The sequence below is a fragment of the Mobula birostris genome, chromosome 2 (assembly GCF_030028105.1).
Source record: "Mobula birostris isolate sMobBir1 chromosome 2, sMobBir1.hap1, whole genome shotgun sequence".
In the NCBI taxonomy this organism is placed as follows: Eukaryota; Metazoa; Chordata; class Chondrichthyes; order Myliobatiformes; family Myliobatidae; genus Mobula; species Mobula birostris.
The window spans coordinates 6,281,931-6,300,936 of record NC_092371.1 but is presented as its reverse complement, the minus strand read 5'-3'; the positions used below and the strand labels follow the sequence as shown (position 1 = coordinate 6,300,936).

At 52.3% G+C, this 19,006-nt stretch overlaps 1 protein-coding gene across 5 annotated transcripts in view; it reads left to right on the top strand.

The window, feature by feature from the left end:
• Positions 1 to 19,006, top strand: part of adam15 (ADAM metallopeptidase domain 15) — a 57,179-nt gene that overhangs the window by 14,088 nt on the left and 24,085 nt on the right. For all 5 annotated transcript variants that reach the window (XM_072281673.1, XM_072281663.1, XM_072281662.1 and 2 more), the window contains exons 5-14: positions 3,071 to 3,147; positions 4,976 to 5,156; positions 5,527 to 5,592; positions 7,854 to 7,925; positions 9,464 to 9,633; positions 13,888 to 13,972; positions 15,178 to 15,326; positions 15,548 to 15,725; positions 17,013 to 17,105; positions 18,277 to 18,472. In XM_072281673.1, coding sequence (XP_072137774.1) covers positions 3,071 to 3,147; positions 4,976 to 5,156; positions 5,527 to 5,592; positions 7,854 to 7,925; positions 9,464 to 9,633; positions 13,888 to 13,972; positions 15,178 to 15,326; positions 15,548 to 15,725; positions 17,013 to 17,105; positions 18,277 to 18,472 — 1,267 coding nt within the window. The remainder of the gene's footprint in view (positions 1 to 3,070; positions 3,148 to 4,975; positions 5,157 to 5,526; positions 5,593 to 7,853; positions 7,926 to 9,463; positions 9,634 to 13,887; positions 13,973 to 15,177; positions 15,327 to 15,547; positions 15,726 to 17,012; positions 17,106 to 18,276; positions 18,473 to 19,006) is intronic.

The following is a 19,006-nucleotide window of genomic DNA, read 5'->3' as shown; positions in this document are numbered from 1 at the left end:
CATAGGTCCCAACTTGTTGAAGTAGTGAAATTGTTTCATTTTTCACTCCCGGCTGTTTATGGCATCTCCAAACCTGTCTGCTTGAAACCGCACTGAGCAAACAGTTCTGAATTGTCTTATTGCTTATTTCTCACCAACTATCGGTGAAAAAATCACTGATTCTTTAACACTCACGTCCCTGATGCTATTTTGAAAACTGTTCACTTTAAGCACAGTGTGGTGTCTTACAGCCACACAAGTGCACTTGACTGATGCTGGTTAGAAACTGTTTGGCAACAGTCTGCCGTCCCAATTAAGCGGCATAGTGTCCCAAATAAACGAAAGGAATCCCGGCTATTTCCTTGAATAAATTCTGTTCTTTAAGAGCTGTCCCAAGTAAGTGGCTGCCACGATTAACTGATGGCTCAGTTAGCCTGAATCCACTGTATTAGCATTTATCCATGTTAAAGGTTACATTGATTTGGAGGAAAAAAAAAGCTCATTAACTATTTCATAAACTACAGCATGATAATAGACAAAGAATACTTATTGACCATTGACTGATGTACATAGTGTCAGAGGGATGTCTGGCAGACACTTACATTGTTTGCTCCCCCCCCTTCTCAGACCCCTGCTCCTCTCCTCTTTAAGCCACTCTTGCTTCAGGCCTGAGTTGCTACCAGAGCCAAGTCTGTCTCTCAGCTCTGGACATGTTTCCAGCCTGAAGCAAGAGAAGCTCCTCACCTTAAAAGCCGCCTCACCCCAGTGCTGTCTCATGGTTCAGCACCAGTGGTACCTACCTACACATGTCATCTTTCCTTTCCCTGACAAGCACATTTTCACCTTCTCTTCAGACTGTGGGCTGGTGCTGTTTTCAGAACATTGACACACTCTAAGCTGACACCATTCTCTCTTACACCCACCAAGTCGCACACTTCCAGACATGCCAGGGAGGTACGAAATGAGGCTTATGGCAAATTTAACCCTTTCCCAAGAAACACATACAAAGTACTGAAGGAACTCAGTAGGTGGGGCAGTGTCCATGGCGAGAGGAGTAAATAGTCGATGTCTCAGGCTGAGACAATTCAACATTTCGCCCTTTCCGTAGACGCTGCCCAACTTGCTGAGCACCCCCACCATTTTGTGTGTGTGTGTTGCTGTGGATTTCCAGCAGAATCTCTAGTGTTGACTCTGTCCTTACTGAGTGGGGGAGTGGAAAGGGGTAGTGTTTCGATCCAGAAGCAATGGGAACCACAGCGGAAAGGCCCATAGGTTCCGGTGGAGGAGGATTGTCGGGTTAAAAGAAAGTGGGGGAAAGTTTCTGGATGGAATTCACTGCACTGAGTAGATGCAATGACTAAAAAGACTAAGGAGCTGGTGGTAGACCTGAGGAGAGCTAAGGTACCGGTGACCCCTGTTTCCATCCAGGGAGTCAGTGTGGACATGGTGGAGGATTACAAATACCTAGGGATACGAATTGACAATAAACGGACTGGTCTAAGAACACTGAGGCTGTCTACAAGAAGGGTCAGAGCCATCTCTATTTCCTGAGGAGACTGAGGTCCTTTAACATCTGCCGGATGATGCTGAGGATGTTCTACGAGTCTGTGGTGGCCAGTGCTATCATGTTTGTTGTTGTGTGCTGGGGCAGCAGGCTGAGGGTAGCAGACACCAACAGAATCAACAAACTCATTCGTAAGGCCAGTGATGTTGTGAGGATGGAACTGGACTCTCTGACGGTGGTGTCTGAAAAGAGGATGCTGTCTAAGTTGCATGCCATCTTGGACAATGTCTCCCATCCACTACATAATGTACTGGGTGGGCACAGGAGTACATTCAGCCAGAGACTCATTCCACCGAGATGCAACACAGAGCGTCATAGGAAGTCATTCCTGCCTGCGGCCATCAAACTTTACAACTCCTCCCTTGGAGGGTCAGACACCCTGAGCCGATAGGCTGGTCCTGGACTTATTTCCTGGCATAATTTACATATTACTATTTATGGTTTTATTACTATTTAATTATTTATGGTGCAACTGTAACGAAAACCAATTTCCCCCGGGATCAATAAAGTCTGACTATAACTAGATTTGGGAAGGGGACAGACCTACCATAACTCCATCCAGATCATCGGAACATTACCCACCCCTGTCTACTCTCCCTATTGCCCAACTCAGATCCAAAATATACTCCAATTGACTTGGTCTTCGTCGCTGTCACATGCATTGTGGAAAATAGCAACCACTAAATGCATTGGCAATTGGTTCATTATTGTCATGTTTACTGAGATACCGTGAAAAGCTTTTGTCTGCGTGCCATCCAGACAGATCAGTCCACACATCAGTACACCGAGGTGGTTGAAAAGGGAAAGAGATTGCAGAATAGAGTGTTGCAATTACAGAGAGAGTAGAGTACAAAAAGGCAAAAATGTGCATGGGTCTCAACGAGGTGGACTGGGGGATCAGGAGTTCGGCTTTTAGTGTGTGAGAGGTCCATTCGAGAGTCTGGTACCAGAGGGATAGAAGCTGTCCTTCAGCTTGGAGGTAGGTGTGTTCAACCATTTGTATCTTATGGGGGGGAGAAGAGAAAATGTCCAGGGTGGGGTCTTTGATTGTGCTGGCTGCTTTACTGAGGCAGAGAGAAGTGCAGACAGGGTCCATGGAGGGGAGGCTGGTTTGTGCAATGGACTCAGCTGTGTCCACAACTCTCCATAGTTTCTTGCAGTCCCGGACAGAGCAGTCATCGTACCGAGCCGTGATACATTCGGATAGGATGCTTTCTGTAGCACGCCTTTCAGCATTGGTGGGGGCCAAATTTCCTCTGTCTCCCGAGGAAATAGATGCAAGATAATGTCGGTGTGTGTGTGTGTGTTACAGAAAATGGCAGTCCCACTGTGAGTGTGTAGCTTTGAAGGGGAATTGATGTGTATGTAGTTCTGAGTGTCTCTGTGTGTGTGTGTGTGTATATGAATTACGGAGAAGTGTGACCCCTGTGTGTGTGTGTGTGTGTGTGTGTGTGTGAGAGACAGAGCATGATTGTGCACGGGCCTGTGTGGAGTGCTTCCCTTTCACCTCGCTCTGCTCTGTTACAGGTGAACTGTTACTATCACGGGACGGTGCAAGGTTTCTCCAGGTCCCGGGTCAGTGTCAGTATCTGCTCGGGTATGAGGTACGTACTGTGACCCCTCCCTGCTTACCCCCGCCCCCCCCCCCCCCGAGCTGGATGCCTTGCCCCTCTCCCAACAGTCTGAGCTGTTCACTGTGGAGATGCTTGCACACCTTGGTACTGTACCCCCTCCAACAGTCTACGACCCCCTCTGTTTCCCCACCCACACCAACTTCCACCCCGTCCAGTCTGCACTGAGATCTGACGTCTGCATTGCTCACAATGAAGGGTCTCGGCCCGAAACGTTGACTGGTTATTCCTTTCCACCGACCTGCTGAGTTCCTCCAGCATTTTGTGTGTTGTTGCTCTGGATTTCCAGCATACAGAGTCTCTTGTGTTTATGATTAGCTGCGCCGAGATCTCATGGCTAATTACCTCTCCCATCTTGCTATTTCCACTCGCTGCCAGTGAAGGGGCTGTCAGGGTAGCCCAGACGCTAACCATGGTGTGTTTTGTAGACGGTGTACACTGCAGCCACTGTGGTGGGGGGGTGGATGACGATGGATGGGGTGCTGATCAATTGGACTGCTTTGTCCCGGTGTACAGGAGCGAGAAGGATTTAAAAGAACAAGTTAATCGGCTGGTATGGAAACAGCTGCTAGTAAGGAGGTGATCTTAAATGGAGCGGCCTTTGTAGGAGAGGCTCAGTGTTAGAATAAGATTTAAAGGCCTTGGCTCAAGAGGCTTCGGAGAAGAATGAGGGGAGATTTGATAGAGGTATATAAAATTATGATGGGTATAGATAGAGTGAATGCAAACAGGCTTTTTCCACTGAGGCAAGGGGAGAAAAAAAACAGAGGACATGGGTTAAGGGTGAGGGGGGAAAAGTTTAAAGCGAACATTAGTGGGAGCTTCTTCACACAGAGAGTGGTGAGAGTGGTGGGAGTGTGGAATGAGCTGCCAGATGAGGTGGTAAATGTGGGCTTACTTTTAACATTTTTAAGAAAAACTTGGACAGGTACATGGATGAGAGGGGATATGGTCCGGGTGCAGGTCAGTGGGACTAGGCAGAAAAATGGTTCGGCACAGCCAAGGCCTGTTTCTGTGCTGTAGTGTTCTGTGGTTCTAAGAAGAGGCAGAGGAAGCGAGCGGAGGCTATTGTAAAGTTCTGGTAAGGTTCCTTTCTTTCGTACTGCACAGGCAGGCCAGTGGGAATGACAGTCAGGGTGGTGGTCTGCTCCCCTCTTGCAGGATTTGGGGTGTCAGGTAGACCTCTCGTGTCCCGAGTGATTAGGAGAGAGGTGCATCCACCTGCAGCTCCTTGAGGACCACGTTGGGGAACTGGCGGAGTTACAGGGAGGCAGTGCCTTCAGCCTCAGCTGCCCCGAGTGTGTGCCCCCTTCCTGTCTAACGAAGATACAAAACTTTCTGCCCAGGCATGTGATATCTATCTGCTTGCCTTAGTGTCCCGGATTGATTTTTCCTGGCCCTGGGAATGTATCAACTGTCTAGTCTCGAGGGAGATGGGGTGTCAATATAGGTGGACTGTTTTCAGCCACTGGAGGAAACTCGTCCCAATGCTGGACGGCAGTCCCGTGGGCCTTCTGAATCCAATGACTGATTGTCGCTCCTCCTCCCACCCTTCGCTCATTGGAGAGTCCCTCCTGGCCCCTTGCAAACTGAAGACCCCCGACCCTTTACCTTTCCACTTGACCCATTGAAGCCTGTCCGTCCTGACCCAGTCACCCTCCCTTTGACCTCTTACCCTTTCACTGGAGCCTCGACCCCTTCTCACCTTCCACTCTTCAAAAAGCCCAGCGACAACCCCTGCCCCCTCCCCGTCCCCTGGTCAAGCTCTCAGACCCTCAGTCCTCGCCCTCCTGTTCCCCAGGGGCCTGCTGGAGTTGACCCCAAACTGGACGTACGGGATCGAGACACTGTCCGGAGACCCCGGCGGGGAGCACCTGGTTTACAGGATGGAGGGGATCCACTTCAACACCAAGCGCTGCGCAGTGGGGAAGGATGTTCAGGAGAAGACCACAGACCCACCACCCGAGGAGGCAGCCCACCGGGTAGGGGCAGCAGGAGGGAGAGGGAGTGAAGGTCTTCAACTGGGAGTGGGAGGGTGGGACTTTGGGAAGATGGGGCTGGAGGGAGGGGCTAACAGGGTTGTGAGGGATGGCGGGTGGAACTGGGGGTTGGGGGTCAGAAGGAGGAGCGACAGATGGAGCACCTACGGTCTTGGGGTGCAGTTTCGGAGGGAGGACTCTCAGACGGCTAAGGGACTCTGGAAGGGGGGCTCTGAGACTGTGGGGGGGAGAAGGGAGGGAGGTTGTAGGATGGTGGACGGGTTGGGGGAGGGTGAGATTCTGGGTGAGGGGCTCCGTTAGGAGCCCTTCCCCGAGCTTTGCTGATCCCTCTGATGGTCTCGACCCTCTCCAGCGGAGACGCGACATCCTGACGGAGTCCAAGTACGTGGAGCTAGTGATGGTGGCTGACAGCAACGAGGTGGGTGAATTGGTCGGGTGGGGGGAGTAGTGGGAGGGATGGGGGGGCAACAGGGTTGCTGGGGAGGTGTCGCTGGAGGGTTGTTACTGTACTGTTGGCCTGGGAATTTCGGATCACAGAGAGGTATAGGGGCTGGAGGGGTTCACAGAGACAGGGAGGGGTGTAGGGGCTGGAGGGGGTTACAGAGACAGGGAGGGGTGTAGGGGCTGGAGGGGGTTACAGAGACAGGGAGGGGTGTAGGGGCTGGAGGGGGTTACAGAGACAGGGAGGGGTGTAGGGGCTGGAGGGGGTTACAGAGAAAGGGAGGGGTGTAGGGGCTGGAGGGGGTTACAGAGACAGGGAGGGGTGTAGGGGCTGGAGGGGGTTACAGAGACAGGGAGGGGTGTAGGGGCTGGAGGGGGTTACAGAGACGGGGAGGGGTGTAGGGAGGAGTGTACAGAGACAGGGAGGGGTGTAGGGGCTGGAGGGGGTCACAGAGACGGGGAGGGGTGTAGGGGCTGGAGGGGGTCACAGAGACGGGGAGGGGTGTAGGGGCTGGAGGGGGTCACAGAGACGGGGAGGGGTGTAGGGTCTGGAGGGTGTCACAGATACGGGGAGGGGTGTAGGGAGGGGTTACAGAGACGGGGAGGGGTGTAGGGGCTGGAGGGGGTTACAGAGACGGGGAGGGTGTAGGGGCTGGAGGGGGTTACAGAGACAGGGAGGGGTGTAGGGGCTGGAGGGGGTCACAGAGACGGGGAGGGGTGTAGGGAGGGGTTACAGAGACGGGGAGGGGTGTAGGGGATGGAGGGGGTTACAGAGACAGGGAGGGTGTAGGGGCTGGAGGGGGTTACAGAGACAGGGAGGGGTGTAGGGGATGGAGGGGGTTACAGAGACAGGGAGGGGTGTAGGGGCTGGAGTGGTTTACAGAGACGGGGAGGGTGTAGGGGCTGGAGGGGGTTACAGAGACGGAGGGGTGGAGGGGCTGGAGGGAGTTACAGAGACGGGGAGGGGTGTAGGGGCTGGAGGGGGTTACAGAGACAGGGAGGGGTGTAGGGGCTGGAGGGGGTCACAGAGACGGGGAGGGGTGTAGGGGCTGGAGGGGGTTACAGAGACAGGGAGGGGTGTAGGGGCTGGAGGGGGTCACAGAGACGGGGAGGGGTGTAGGGAGGGGTTACAGAGACGGGGAGGGGTGTAGGGGATGGAGGGGGTTACAGAGACAGGGAGGGTGTAGGGGCTGGAGGGGGTTACAGAGACAGGGAGGGGTGTAGGGGCTGGAGGGGGTTACAGAGACAGGGAGGGGTGTAGGGGCTGGAGGGAGTTACAGAGACAGGGAGGGGTGTAAGGGCTGGAGGGGGTTACAGAGACGGGGAGGGGTATAGGGGCTGGAGGGGGTTACAGAGACGGAGGGGTGTAGGGGCTGGAGGGGGTCACAGAGATGGGGAAGGGTGTAGGGGCTGGAGGGGGTCACAGAGACGGAGGGGTGTAGGGAGGGGTTACAGAGACAGGGAGGGGTGTAGGGGCTGGAGTGGTTTACAGAGACAGGGAGGGGTGTAGGGGCTGGAGGGGGTCACAGAGACGGGGAGGGGTGTAGGGGCTGGAGGGGGTTACAGAGACAGGGAGGGGTGTAGGGGCTGGAGGGGGTCACAGAGACGGGGAGGGGTGTAGGGGCTGGAGGGGGTCAGAGACGGGGAGGGGTGTAGGGGCTGGAGGGGGTCACAGAGATGGGGAGGGGTGTAGGGGCTGGAGGGGGTCACAGAGACAGGGAGGGGTGTAGGGGCTGGAGGGGGTCACAGAGATGGGGAAGGGTGTAGGGGCTGGAGGGGGTCACAGAGACAGGGAGGGGTGTAGGGAGGGGTTACAGAGACAGGGAGGGGTGTAGGGGCTGGAGGGGGTCACAGAGACAGGGAGGGGTGTAGGGGCTGGAGGGGGTCACAGAGACAAGGAGGGGTGTAGGGGCTGGGGGGGTCACAGAGAGGAGGAGGGGTGTAGGGGCTGGAGGGGGTCACAGAGCTGGAAACTGCCTCAACAAACATTCTCCTGGAGGAATTCAGCAGATCGAACAGCATCTGTGGATGGGAAATGGACAATCAACGTTTTGGGATGAAGACCCTCCTTCAGCCGCCACAGATGTTGCTTGACCTGCTGAGTGTCTTGTTTGTGAGATGGACGCATTTGGAGAGACCTTCTCTTGGTGGGACAAGGATCTAAGCTGAGTGACAGGCATGGACTTCCACTGTCTGGAATTGGGCGGACTTCCTTGAAATAACTTCCGTTTCCTACAGTATCAGCGATATGGATACAACCTCAAGACCATACAGATGCGGATGTTGGAAATCGCTAACCAAGTTGACGCAGTGAGTATCAAACTTTGGTGCCCTGCACTGTTCCCTCTGTCTTCTCAGGGCTTAGTCCAGAGAGAGTGTGGTGTTCTGCAAGGACTGCTGTTGGAAACTCTGTTGTTTGTGATTTTATATGTAAGCGTTCTGGATGAAGTGTAGGTGCCCCTGATCAGTTAGTTTGCTGACTAATGTTGGGGTTATGGATGTCTGAATGAGTTCACTGAAGGAGACAGAACAATCCAATTGGGTGGAAGAAAGAAAAGTCTGAAAGCACTCAGCGATGACTTCTACCCCACTGTTATAAGTTCATTGAATAGTTCCCTAGTACAATAAAATACACTCTTGACCTTACAACCTACCTCGTTGTGTTGTTGCACCTTACCGTCTGCCTGCTCTGCACTTTCTCTGTAACTGTTACACTTCATTCTGCATTCTGTTATTGTTTTACCTTGTTCTACCTCTGTGATGGTCTGATCTGTGTAAAAGGTATGCAAGACACACTTTTCACTGTATCTCAATACATGTGACAATAATTAACCAATTCATTCAATACTGACCAGCTGGAAATCTGGGCAGAGAAATGGCAGATGGAGTTTAATTGGGGCGAGTCATGCATTTTGCGAGGTCTAGCACAAGCAGAAGGTGTACAGTACAGGACCCATGGGAGTAGTTGGGAGATCCAACACAAGCAGGAGGATTATAGTGCAGGACCCATGGGTGCGTTGCTGTCATAGAATTGGTAACACAGTGGATAGCAGGCAAATCATGGGTTGGGTCATTGAGTATCAAATTGGGTTGATGTGTTATAAATTGTGCAACAATTTACAACTCCACGCTTCACAATCTTCTTCCATCAAACTCTACCATCCATAGCCCTTTGTCACCTGGATCTACCTATCACCTCCCAGCCTCTGTCATTCTCTCCACTTTTCCCTCCTTCGACTGTCTATCACCCCTCCTCACCTGGATCCACCCATCACCTCCCAGCCTCCATCGCTCTCTCCACTCTCCCCTCCTTCGAACATCTATTTATCCTCCTCACCTGGATCCACCTGTCACCTCCCAGCCTCCACTCTCCCCTCCTCACTCTGCCTATTGCCCCTCCTCACCTGGATCCACCCGTCACCTCCTGGCTCTTGCTCCATCCCTTCCCCTCTTTTCGCCGGCGATCTCCTCTCAGTCTGGGTGAAGGGTCTCGACCCCAAAGGTCGCCTCCCTCCACAGACGCTGCCTGACTCACGGAGTATCTTTTGATTTCCCTTGTCTTATTTTTATTAACTTTATTTGATTTGATGGTACGGCACGGTAACAGACCCTTTTGACCCAATGAGCCACCGCCACTCTTTCACACCCATGTGACTAATTACTGGACTAACATTTGGGAGGAACCTGGAGCACCCGGAAGAAATGGGCTGGATCACGGGCGGAATGTACAAACTCTTTTCAGACAGCAGCAGGAACGGAGCCTGGGTCTCTGTTGCTCTGTACCAGTGTTACATTGATTGCGATGTTATCATGTCGCCCTCTTGCCCTCCACCTTTTGTTTTGTCCAGTTCTACAGGCCGCTCAGCATCCGTGTGGCGCTGGTAGGGGTGGAGGTTTGGACCCAGGAGAACCCTTTTGAGATTAGCAGCAGCCCCGGAGACACCCTGAACCGCTTCCTGAAATGGAGGGAAACCTACCTTGTTCCGAGGATCCACCACGACAACGCTCAGCTGCTGATGTAAGTGGAACTACCCCTGGCCTTGGCAGTGCAAAGCTCGGTGTTTCCGGTGGAACATCCCAGCAGGAAGTGGGCCTAGAGCCGAGGAGGTCTGCTTTGCTGGACCGGGAGAGGCGAGCTGGAACGCCACCACTGCCAGGAATATGTAATTGCAAAGTGACATGTTTACACGCTTGCTTACTTTAGCTCTGCATTCTGTTATTGTTTTACCTTGTTCTGCCTCAATGTGATGATCTGATCTGTATAAAAGGTATGTAAGACAAACTTTTCACTGTATCTCAATACACGTGACAATAATAAACCAATTCATTCAATACTGATCAGGTGGAAATGTGGGTAGGCTGCTGACAGCAGCCCACCAGAGTCGTCTTTCAGGTTGTCCCCAGGTGGAGCCCATCTTCGAAGATCCTTCCTCTCCCGGGGATGAGGTCTTTGGAGCTTCTGTTGCTGTCTTTGTAGCGCTGGGTTTTTAAACAGGATGGGGTTACTAGCCCCGTGTCCAACCCTCCCCCTGTCACAGCCAGGCTTGGGACTGTCCATGGCAGAGTTTGAATTACATTTGACAAAGTAAAACCACTGTAAGTTACAGTGAATAATGTAAAAGGTGAGACATTGTTGATGAGTTCGTGCCCATTTGGAAATTTGATGGCGCAGGGGAAGAAGCTGTTTCTACAATGTTGAGTGCGGTTCTTCAGGCTCCTGTACCTCCTCCTTGAAGGTAGTGATGAGCAGAAGACGTGTCCTGGATGGCGAGGGTCCTTAATGAGAGACGTCACCTTCTTGAGGCATCACCTGTGACCACTGAGTTGTCCTTCTCCTGCCTGCATGCAAAGAGCAAGGCTCCAGAGACGAGGACAACAAAGAGGTGGTCTTGGGAGGCAGAGGAGCGGCTGCGGGATTGCTTCGAGTCGCTGGACTGGGCCGTGTCCATCTGAATGAATATACCCCGATTGTCACAGACTTTATAAACAATCGGACGAGTGTGCCCCACAGAATCATTCAGCAACTTCCGCAGTCCAGATCTGTAATCTCCTGAAGGCCGGATTGGAGGCATTCAGGTCTGGCGATTAAGTCAGATACAAATGGTCTAGAGGAAATCCTCTTGAAAGCCACCTCACGGGCAAAGTGGCAATTCCGGACCAAAACGGAATCACAGAGGGATGCTCGAGAGCTGTGGCAGGGTTTCAATGCCATCACCTCCGACAAGCTGAAACCCGGTGACAGACATAACGGCAAGGCCTCACACCTAGATGAGCTCAATGCCTTTTATTCCTCACTTTGACTGCCAAAACATGGAGGAGCCTTCATGAACTGCCACGGCCCCCTGGTGACCCTGTGATTTCAGTCTCTGAGGCCGACGTGAGAGCAGCCTTCAGGAGGGTGAACCCACGAAAAGCATCCGGCCCAGACAGGGTACCTGGCCAAGTACTAAAGACCAACTGGCTGGAGTGATCACCGATACCTTTAATCTCTCACTTTGGCAATCTAAGGTGTCCACCTGCTTCAAGTAGGCTTCAATTACACCGGTGCCTAAAAAAAACATGGTGACCTGCCTCCATAGAAACTACAGCACAGAAACAGGCCCTTTGGCCCTTCTTGGCTGTGCCGAACCATTTTCTGCCTAGTCCCACTGACCTGCACATGGACCATATCCCTCCATACACCTCCCATCCATGTATCTGTCCAATTTATTCTTAAATGTTAAAAAAGAACCCGCATTTACCACCTCGTCTGGCAGCTCATTCCATACTCCCACCACTCTCTGTGTGAGGAAGCCCCCCCGCTAATGTTCCCTTTAAACTTTTCCCCCCTCACCCTTAACCCATGTCCTCTGGTTTTTTTCTCCCCTTGCCTCAGTGGAAAAAGCCTGCTTGCATTCACTCTATCTATACCCATCATAATTTTATATACCTCTATCAAATCTCCCCTCATTCTTCTACGCTCCAGGGAATAAAGTCCCAACCTATTCAACCTTTCTCTGTAACTGAGTTTCTCAAGTCCTGGCAACATCCTTGTAAAGCTTCTCTGCACTCTTTCAACCTTATTTATATCCTTCCTGTAATTTGGTGACCAAAACTGAACACAATACTCCAGATTCGGCCTCACCAATGCCTTATACAACCTCATCATAACATTCCAGCTCTTATACTCAATACTTCGATTAATAAAGGCCAATGTACCAAAAGCTCTCTTTACGACCCTGTCTACCTGTGACGCCACTTTTAGGGAATTTTGTATCTGTATTCCCAGATCCCTCTGTTCTACTGCACTCCTCAGTGCCTTACCATTAACCCTGTATGTTCTATGTTGGTTTGTCCTTCCAACGTGCAATACCTCACACTTGTCAGTATTAAACTCCATCTGCCATTTTTCAGCCCATTTTTCCAGCTGGTCCAAGTCCCTCTGTAGGCTCTGAAAACCTTCCTCACTGTCTATTACACCTCCAATCTTTGTATCATCAGCAAATTTGCTGATTCAATTTACCACATTATCATCCAGATCATTGATATAGATGACAAATAACAATGGACTCAGTGAACATCGTCCAGTAGCGCTTACACCCACAGTGGTGAACTGCTTTGAGGGGCTGGTAGGTGTCATTACAAAAAAAGCATGGCAGCACTTCTACTTCTTTAAAAGTTTGCGAAGGATCAGCACGGCATCTAAACTTTGACAAACTTCCATAGTTGTGTAGTGGAGAGTATAGTGACTGGCTGCATCACGGCCTGGTATGGAAACACTAATGCCCTTGAATGGAAATCCTACAAAAAGTAGCGGGCGTGGCCCAGACCATCACGAGTAAAGCCCTCCCCATCACATCCCCTCGGAGTGTTGTCCCTGGAAAGCAGATCCATCACCAGAGACTCTGCCCACCCAGGCCATGCTGTCCTCTTGCTGTTGCCATCAGGAAGGTGGTACAGGAGCCTCGAGACTCACACCACCAGGTTATTAACCCTCAACCGTCAGGCTCATGAAGCACTCACCCCAGCACTGAACTGATCTTCCAGTCCATGGACTTGCTTTCAAGGACTCTTCATTTCATGTTCTCAATATTTATAGCATATTTATTTCTATTTTTGTATTTGCACAGTTTGTTGTTCGTCCTGCTGCCTGCTGCCTTTCATTGATTCTATCGTGTTTCTTGAATTTTCGGTGCGTGTCCGCAAGAAAACGAATCCTAGGGCTGTCCAGTATATGGTGACATGTATGTACTTTGATAAGTTTACTTTGTACTTTTGAACTTTGAAGATGTTCTCGACGGTGGGGAGCATTGTGGCTTGAGGCTTGAGACTCGAGACTCTTGTCATCCTGTGTATTGGAGACTCCACGCCAGGCTGTGATGCAGCCGGTCCGAGTGCTCTCCATAGTGCAGCTGCAGAAATTTGCTCAAACTCACAATGAACTAGAGCCACTGGTGTGCCTTCAGCGTGTTGGGTCCAGAGTAGATTCTCTGAGATGTTGATGTCTGGGAACGTCAAGCTGCTCTCCCCCCAGTGAGTTCCCATACACGTCTACCTGACTTCCTGCAGTCCAAGTTAGTTTCCTCGGTCTTGCTTATTTTGCATGTGAGGTTGTTGCACCACTCAACCAGCCAATTTGTCTCCATATTTGTCACCATATACAACCCTGAGATTCATTATCTTTTGGGCATTTACATTACAAACATAAGTCAGCATAAACTTAAATTAACAAGACTTACAAGATAAAGTAAGCATAATGAAACGAGATCAGAAGCCAGAGAGAATCTGCAGATGCTGGAGATCCAGGCAACAGGCCTGAAATGTTGACTGTTCTCTTTTCCATAGATGCTGCCTGGCCTGCTGAGTTCCTCCAGCATTTTGTGTGTGCTGCTCAGATTTCCAGCATCTGCAGACTTTCTCTTGTTTCTCCTTTGAACTTAATCGTTCCCACCCTCTGGTATTAGACGTTTCAAGCTGAGGAAAAAGATACTGGCCGTTTACTCTAACTGTGTCCCTCATGATACTATAAACCTCTGTCAGTTTCCACTCAGACTCTGACACTCCAGCCCGGGTTTGTCTAACAGGTCATGTCCAGCACATTCCTGGCACCTACTGCTTTCTGAGTAAAAACAAACTTGCCCCACATCTCCTTAAGACTTTCCCCCTCTCATCCTAAATGCATACACCCTGGTATTTCGATTCTGGGGGAAAAAGGATGCTGTCTGTCTCTACTCTGTCTTCATGTTGAACAAGACAGTCTCCTTGGGAACTTTATTCTCTTTTCACCCCCCAGAGGGAGCTCGTTTCCGAGTGAAACAGTTGGCATGGCATCCCAGAGTTCCATGTGCTCCAAGGATCGTTCAGGAGGCGTCACCGTGGTGAGAGAGAGGGGATGTTGGAACGTGGGCCTGAGGCCTGAGGCCTAATTGTCTGAAGGGCACTGAGTGCGCCCTCCAGCGCTAGAAACTCACGGGAGAGGGTCGAGGTTTAGCGGGAGGGTTCCGGGGAAGGGAGACATCGGTGCTCTGGTACCCCCCCAATGGGTGGGGTTGATGGGTTAATCAACCACTATAAATCACCCACATGGTGTATTGCAGAGGGGTAGAATCGGTGGGGGGCGGGTTGTGGTAAGGATCTGGGAAAAGTGAAATGGGATCAATGTACATAGAGCAGTACATACAGGCCCTTCGGCCCACAATGTTGTGCCAACCTTTGAACCTACTCCACGATCAATCTGACCCTTCATTCCTACACACTCCATAACCCTGCATTTTTCTATCATTTATGTGCCTGTCAAAGAGACTCTTGAATGTCCCAAATGATTCAGCAGCCCCAGCAGTGCACTCCAGGTGCCCACCACTCTGTAAAATCAAAAAAAAACTACCTCTGGCATCCCTAAATGTTGTTCCACTCACTTTAAGCAGATGTCTTTGGGTACTGGCTGTTGCTGCCCTGGCAATAGGACACTGTATTTGTGTCTCTCATGATCTTCCGCACTTCTATCAAGCCAGATCTGATCTTCCTTTGCTAATTTGCCCAACCAGTGTTCATAAGCCATGCTCTCTGATCCAGACACCATCCCGGTGAATCTCCTCTGCACGCTCTCTAAAGCTTCCACATCCTTCCTGTAGTGGGGTGACCAGAACTGAACTTCAATATAAGAGATGTGCAGTGGCTCGCTCAAACACTCTCAAACAAAGGGAGGGCCTGTTGATACGTTATCTCCTGCTACGGCAGGGGGGAGCTTCCCGGCCGGGGACCAGGGGGTAAAATTGTGAGGGATGTGGGGACGGCATGATACTGTGAGCGCCACGGAGTCCTTGCAGTTGGGATCTATCAAACTGATCGGAGAGGGATGGTTTCCAGAGGTGAGTAACGGGGAAGAGCCTAGGATTGGGTCTGCTGCCAAATGGGCCATATGTCCCCTTTTCCCTGGTGATTACTCTGCGAGAGTCACATCGTGAGAAGGAGCTAGCTTCTTGGCCTTCAACGAACGGAATGGGGAGTGGGAGGGTGTGTGGGGAGGTATTGGTTGTTCTAGAGCTCTGCGGTAAAGCCCTGATGGGATTTTCCTTGGCCTCAGGACCACTCTGTCAGCGTGCTGGCCGTGGCCTCCACAGTGGCTCATGAGCTGGGGCACAACCTGGGCATTAGCCACGATACAGACGACCGGCTTTGTGACTGTCAGAATTCGCGGAGACTGGGCGGGTGTATCATGGAGCCATCCACCGGGTACGTATGCTGTGGAGGGGTGGGGTGGGCTGGGGGAGGGAGGAAGAGCCGAGGCAGGGAACGCTGTGGGTGGGGCTGGTAGGAGGGAGTGCCAAACGAGGGAGCATGGATGGTCGGCTGGGAGGGGTGAAGGAGGGAGTACTGGCAGGGAGGGAGGGTCAGTGTGGAGGGAGCAATGCACCACCCCAGTGACATACCGGAGGCCTCCATCTCTTTGCCAGGTTCCTCCCGGGCCAGGTCTTCAGCAGCTGCAGTCGGAAGGACCTGGAACACAGCCTGCGGCACGGAGAGGCGATGTGCCTCTTCAACTTCCCCACCTCTGGAAGTCTGTTTGGGGGCCAGAGGTGCGGCAACCTGTACCTGGAGAACGGCGAGGAGTGCGACTGTGGGCTGGCATTCGTGAGTGTGGGGGGGGGCGCGCGGCAGTGGCTGGGGGTTGGGTGAGGGCAACCTCGCGGACTTGTTTTAGTTTCAGGCAGTCAAGGAGGCCCCTCACCCAAGTGATGCTGGAAATCTAGAGCAATACACACAACCTGCTGGAGGAACTCAGCAGGTCAGGAGGGGAATGAGCAATTGACATTCCAGACCCTCTGGGGGGATTTTCTGTTGGCTATCACTGTCTTGGGTAAGGGGAGAACCTCGAGACGAGTGGTATCCGTGTGAGGTGCCAACAGTGGCAGTGTGGCAGAAGCTGGGGGTGGGCCTATGGGTGGACGTCTCAGATTTGGAAGATGTTGACAATTGGTTTATTACTGTCACGTCTCGAGATACAGTGAAAAGCTTTCGTGTTCCAGCCTGACAGACCGGTCCATACATACTGTAAGCACAGTGAAGTAGTACAGGGGCAAACAGAATGCAGAATCCCACATAAAATACTGGAGCAACTCAGCACGTCTATGGAGGGGAATAAACAGTCAGCATTTCAGGCCAAGACCCACCATCAACCTGTTTATTCCATTCCATTGATGCTGCCTGACCTGCTGAGTTCCTCCAGCACTTTGTGCGTGTTGCTTTGGATTTCCAGCATCCGCAGAAACTGGTGTGAAACAGAATGCAGAATAGAGTGTCACAGTTACAGAGAGAGTGCAGTGCAGGTGGATAAATAAAGTGCAGGGGCCACAACGAGGGAGATTGGGAGATCAGGAGCTCATCTTTGAGAGTAGGAGAGGTGTTCGAGAGTTTGATAACGGGATAGAAGCTGTCCTTGAGCCTGGTGGTTGATACATGCTTTCAGACTTTTGTATCTTATGTCTGATGGGAGACGGGAGAAGAGAGAACATTTGGGGTGGGCGGGATCTTATATTGTGCTGGCTGCTTACTGAGGCAGCAGGAAGTGTAGACAAAGTCCATGGAGGGGAGGCTGGTTTCTGTGAGGTGCCGAGCTGTGTCCACAACACTCTTAAATTTCTTGAGGTCTTGGGCAGAGCCATGATACATCCAGTCAGGATGTTTTCTGTGCTGCATCTGTAAAAATTGGTAAGGGTAATCAGAAACATGCCAAATTTTCTTTTAAGAAAGAGGTAAGGGGAGGGATAAGGGTACGAGAGCTGTGGCATTAACCAGGGGCGCCTGTGAGGACCCGTGATCAGTGTTTCTGGCCATGCCAGGCTTCAGTGTCACCATGGTGACCATGTAGGCCGCAGTGGCCTGGGCGATGTAATGGCCTCCTGTCTCTCCCTCTCCTAGGAATGCAGGGATCCCTGTTGCAATGCCACCACCTGCAAGTTGGTGCCCGGTGCCCAGTGTTCTTCTGATGGAGCCTGCTGTGAAAACTGCCAGGTAGGAGCAGCCGCCAGGTTTATCCCCTTGTGAGTTGCATACCTCAAGAGGTAGAGGGACATTTCCAGTTTCCCTGCTCCCCAACTAAGAGCCCACGGCATCTTTCTGGCTACCCCACCCTCCCAAGAGCCCGTTTATGTTAGCAAGACAAGCATTTGTTGGTCACCCCTTGTCTGCCATTTTGGATTCCTTCCCTCCATGTGGCAGAGGTGATGTGGAGGTCCTGTTGAGGATAAGACCATGAGACAGGCGGCCTCTGCAGCCCTCTGTGGCAGTGAGTTCCATAGATTCACCACCCTCTGGCTAAAAAAATTCCTTCTTATCTCTGTCCAAATGGCCGTCCCTCTATATTGAGGCTGTGCCCTCCGATCCTGAGACTCCCCCACTATAGGAAACATCCCCTCTGCATCCACTCTTATCCAGGCCTTTCAGTATCCACATTGAGATTCCCCTATTCCACTGAGTACGAGCCCAGAGACATCAAGCACCCTTCACGTGTTAACCCTTTCATCCCCATGATGAAGGAAGGGCTGGTTTGGGACTGTGTCCTCCTCATCCTTTATGGCGGGAAAGCTGGTGTACAGCGGATGTCTCTCAGACGGGTGAACCATGACCCCATGCGTTGAGTTGGAGGGGGAGATTTCTCGAACTGGAGCCCACTTTACAACTTTACACCCCCCCCCCCGCTACCTCCATTCCCTTTCTCCCAACATCTGTGTCCCCAATCTTGCTCACAGTGGTGCAGAGTGAGATCCCATGAGGTTGGGGTTACGTTGTGCATTGCCCATTGACAGGGGCGTGGGGTGCGTGCTTTGGCCTGAACTGGGAGGCATCACCGCGGTGGCGGAGGGGGGAACGGTGGTGTTGGGGAATGACTTTGCCATGGTCTCCAGGACACAGGCCCCACTGTGAGCGAGAGGTAGAGTGCGAGTGACCCTCTGACCCCATTACACACACTCCCCAACCCCATGCACCAAGGCGTGGGAAACAGTGGGCGGGGAAATGAGACGCAGTGGGCAGAAGGCCTTGTTTCTCTGCTGATCGGATCCCGTGCAGGATGTGCCCAAGGAATTGTGGGTAAAATAGGAAGGGCCAGATGGGGCGAGCGGCCTCATTGCGTTGCCAAATGGCTACACCAGGTGACGTCTTCCCTCTGTTTGCCCACCCTCAGTTGAAGAAAGCAGCCACCCTTTGCCGTCCACCCCTGGGGGACTGTGACCTCCCTGAGTACTGCACAGGACTCTCACCCTACTGCCCGCCCAACGTCTTCCTGCGCAATGGGCTGTCCTGTGATGGCGGGAGGGCCTACTGCTACAACGGAGCCTGCCTCACCCTCCCAGCCCAGTGCCAGGTCCTCTGGGGCCCAGGTGAGCCTAGCCTTTGGGCTGGGGGCTGGAGAGGAGTTTCAGGGTGGAGATTTGAGGAAGAGTGGCTGTTGATGGGGAGGGAGGGGCTGGAGGGATGAGTTGGGAGAGGAGTGGCTGTGATGGGGGAGGGACTGGAGGGATGAGTTGGGGAGGAGTGGCTGTGATAGGGAGGGACTGGAGGAATGAGTTGGGGAGGAGTGGCTGTTGATGGGGAGGGACTGGAGGGATGAGTTGGGAGAGGAGTGGCTGTTGATGGGGAGGGACTGGAGGGATGAGTTGGGAGAGGAGTGGCTGTGATGGGGGAGGGACTGGAGGGATGAGTTGGGAGAGGAGTGGCTGTGATGGAGAGAATGGAGGGATGAGTTGGGAGAGGAGTGGCTGTGATGGAGAGAATGGAGGGATGAGTTGGGAGAGGAGTGGCTGTGATAGGGAGGGACTGGAGGGATGAGTTGGAAGAGGAGTGGCTGTGATAGGGAGGGACTGGAGGGATGAGTTGGGAGAGGAGTGGCTGTGATGGAGGGACTGGAGGGATGA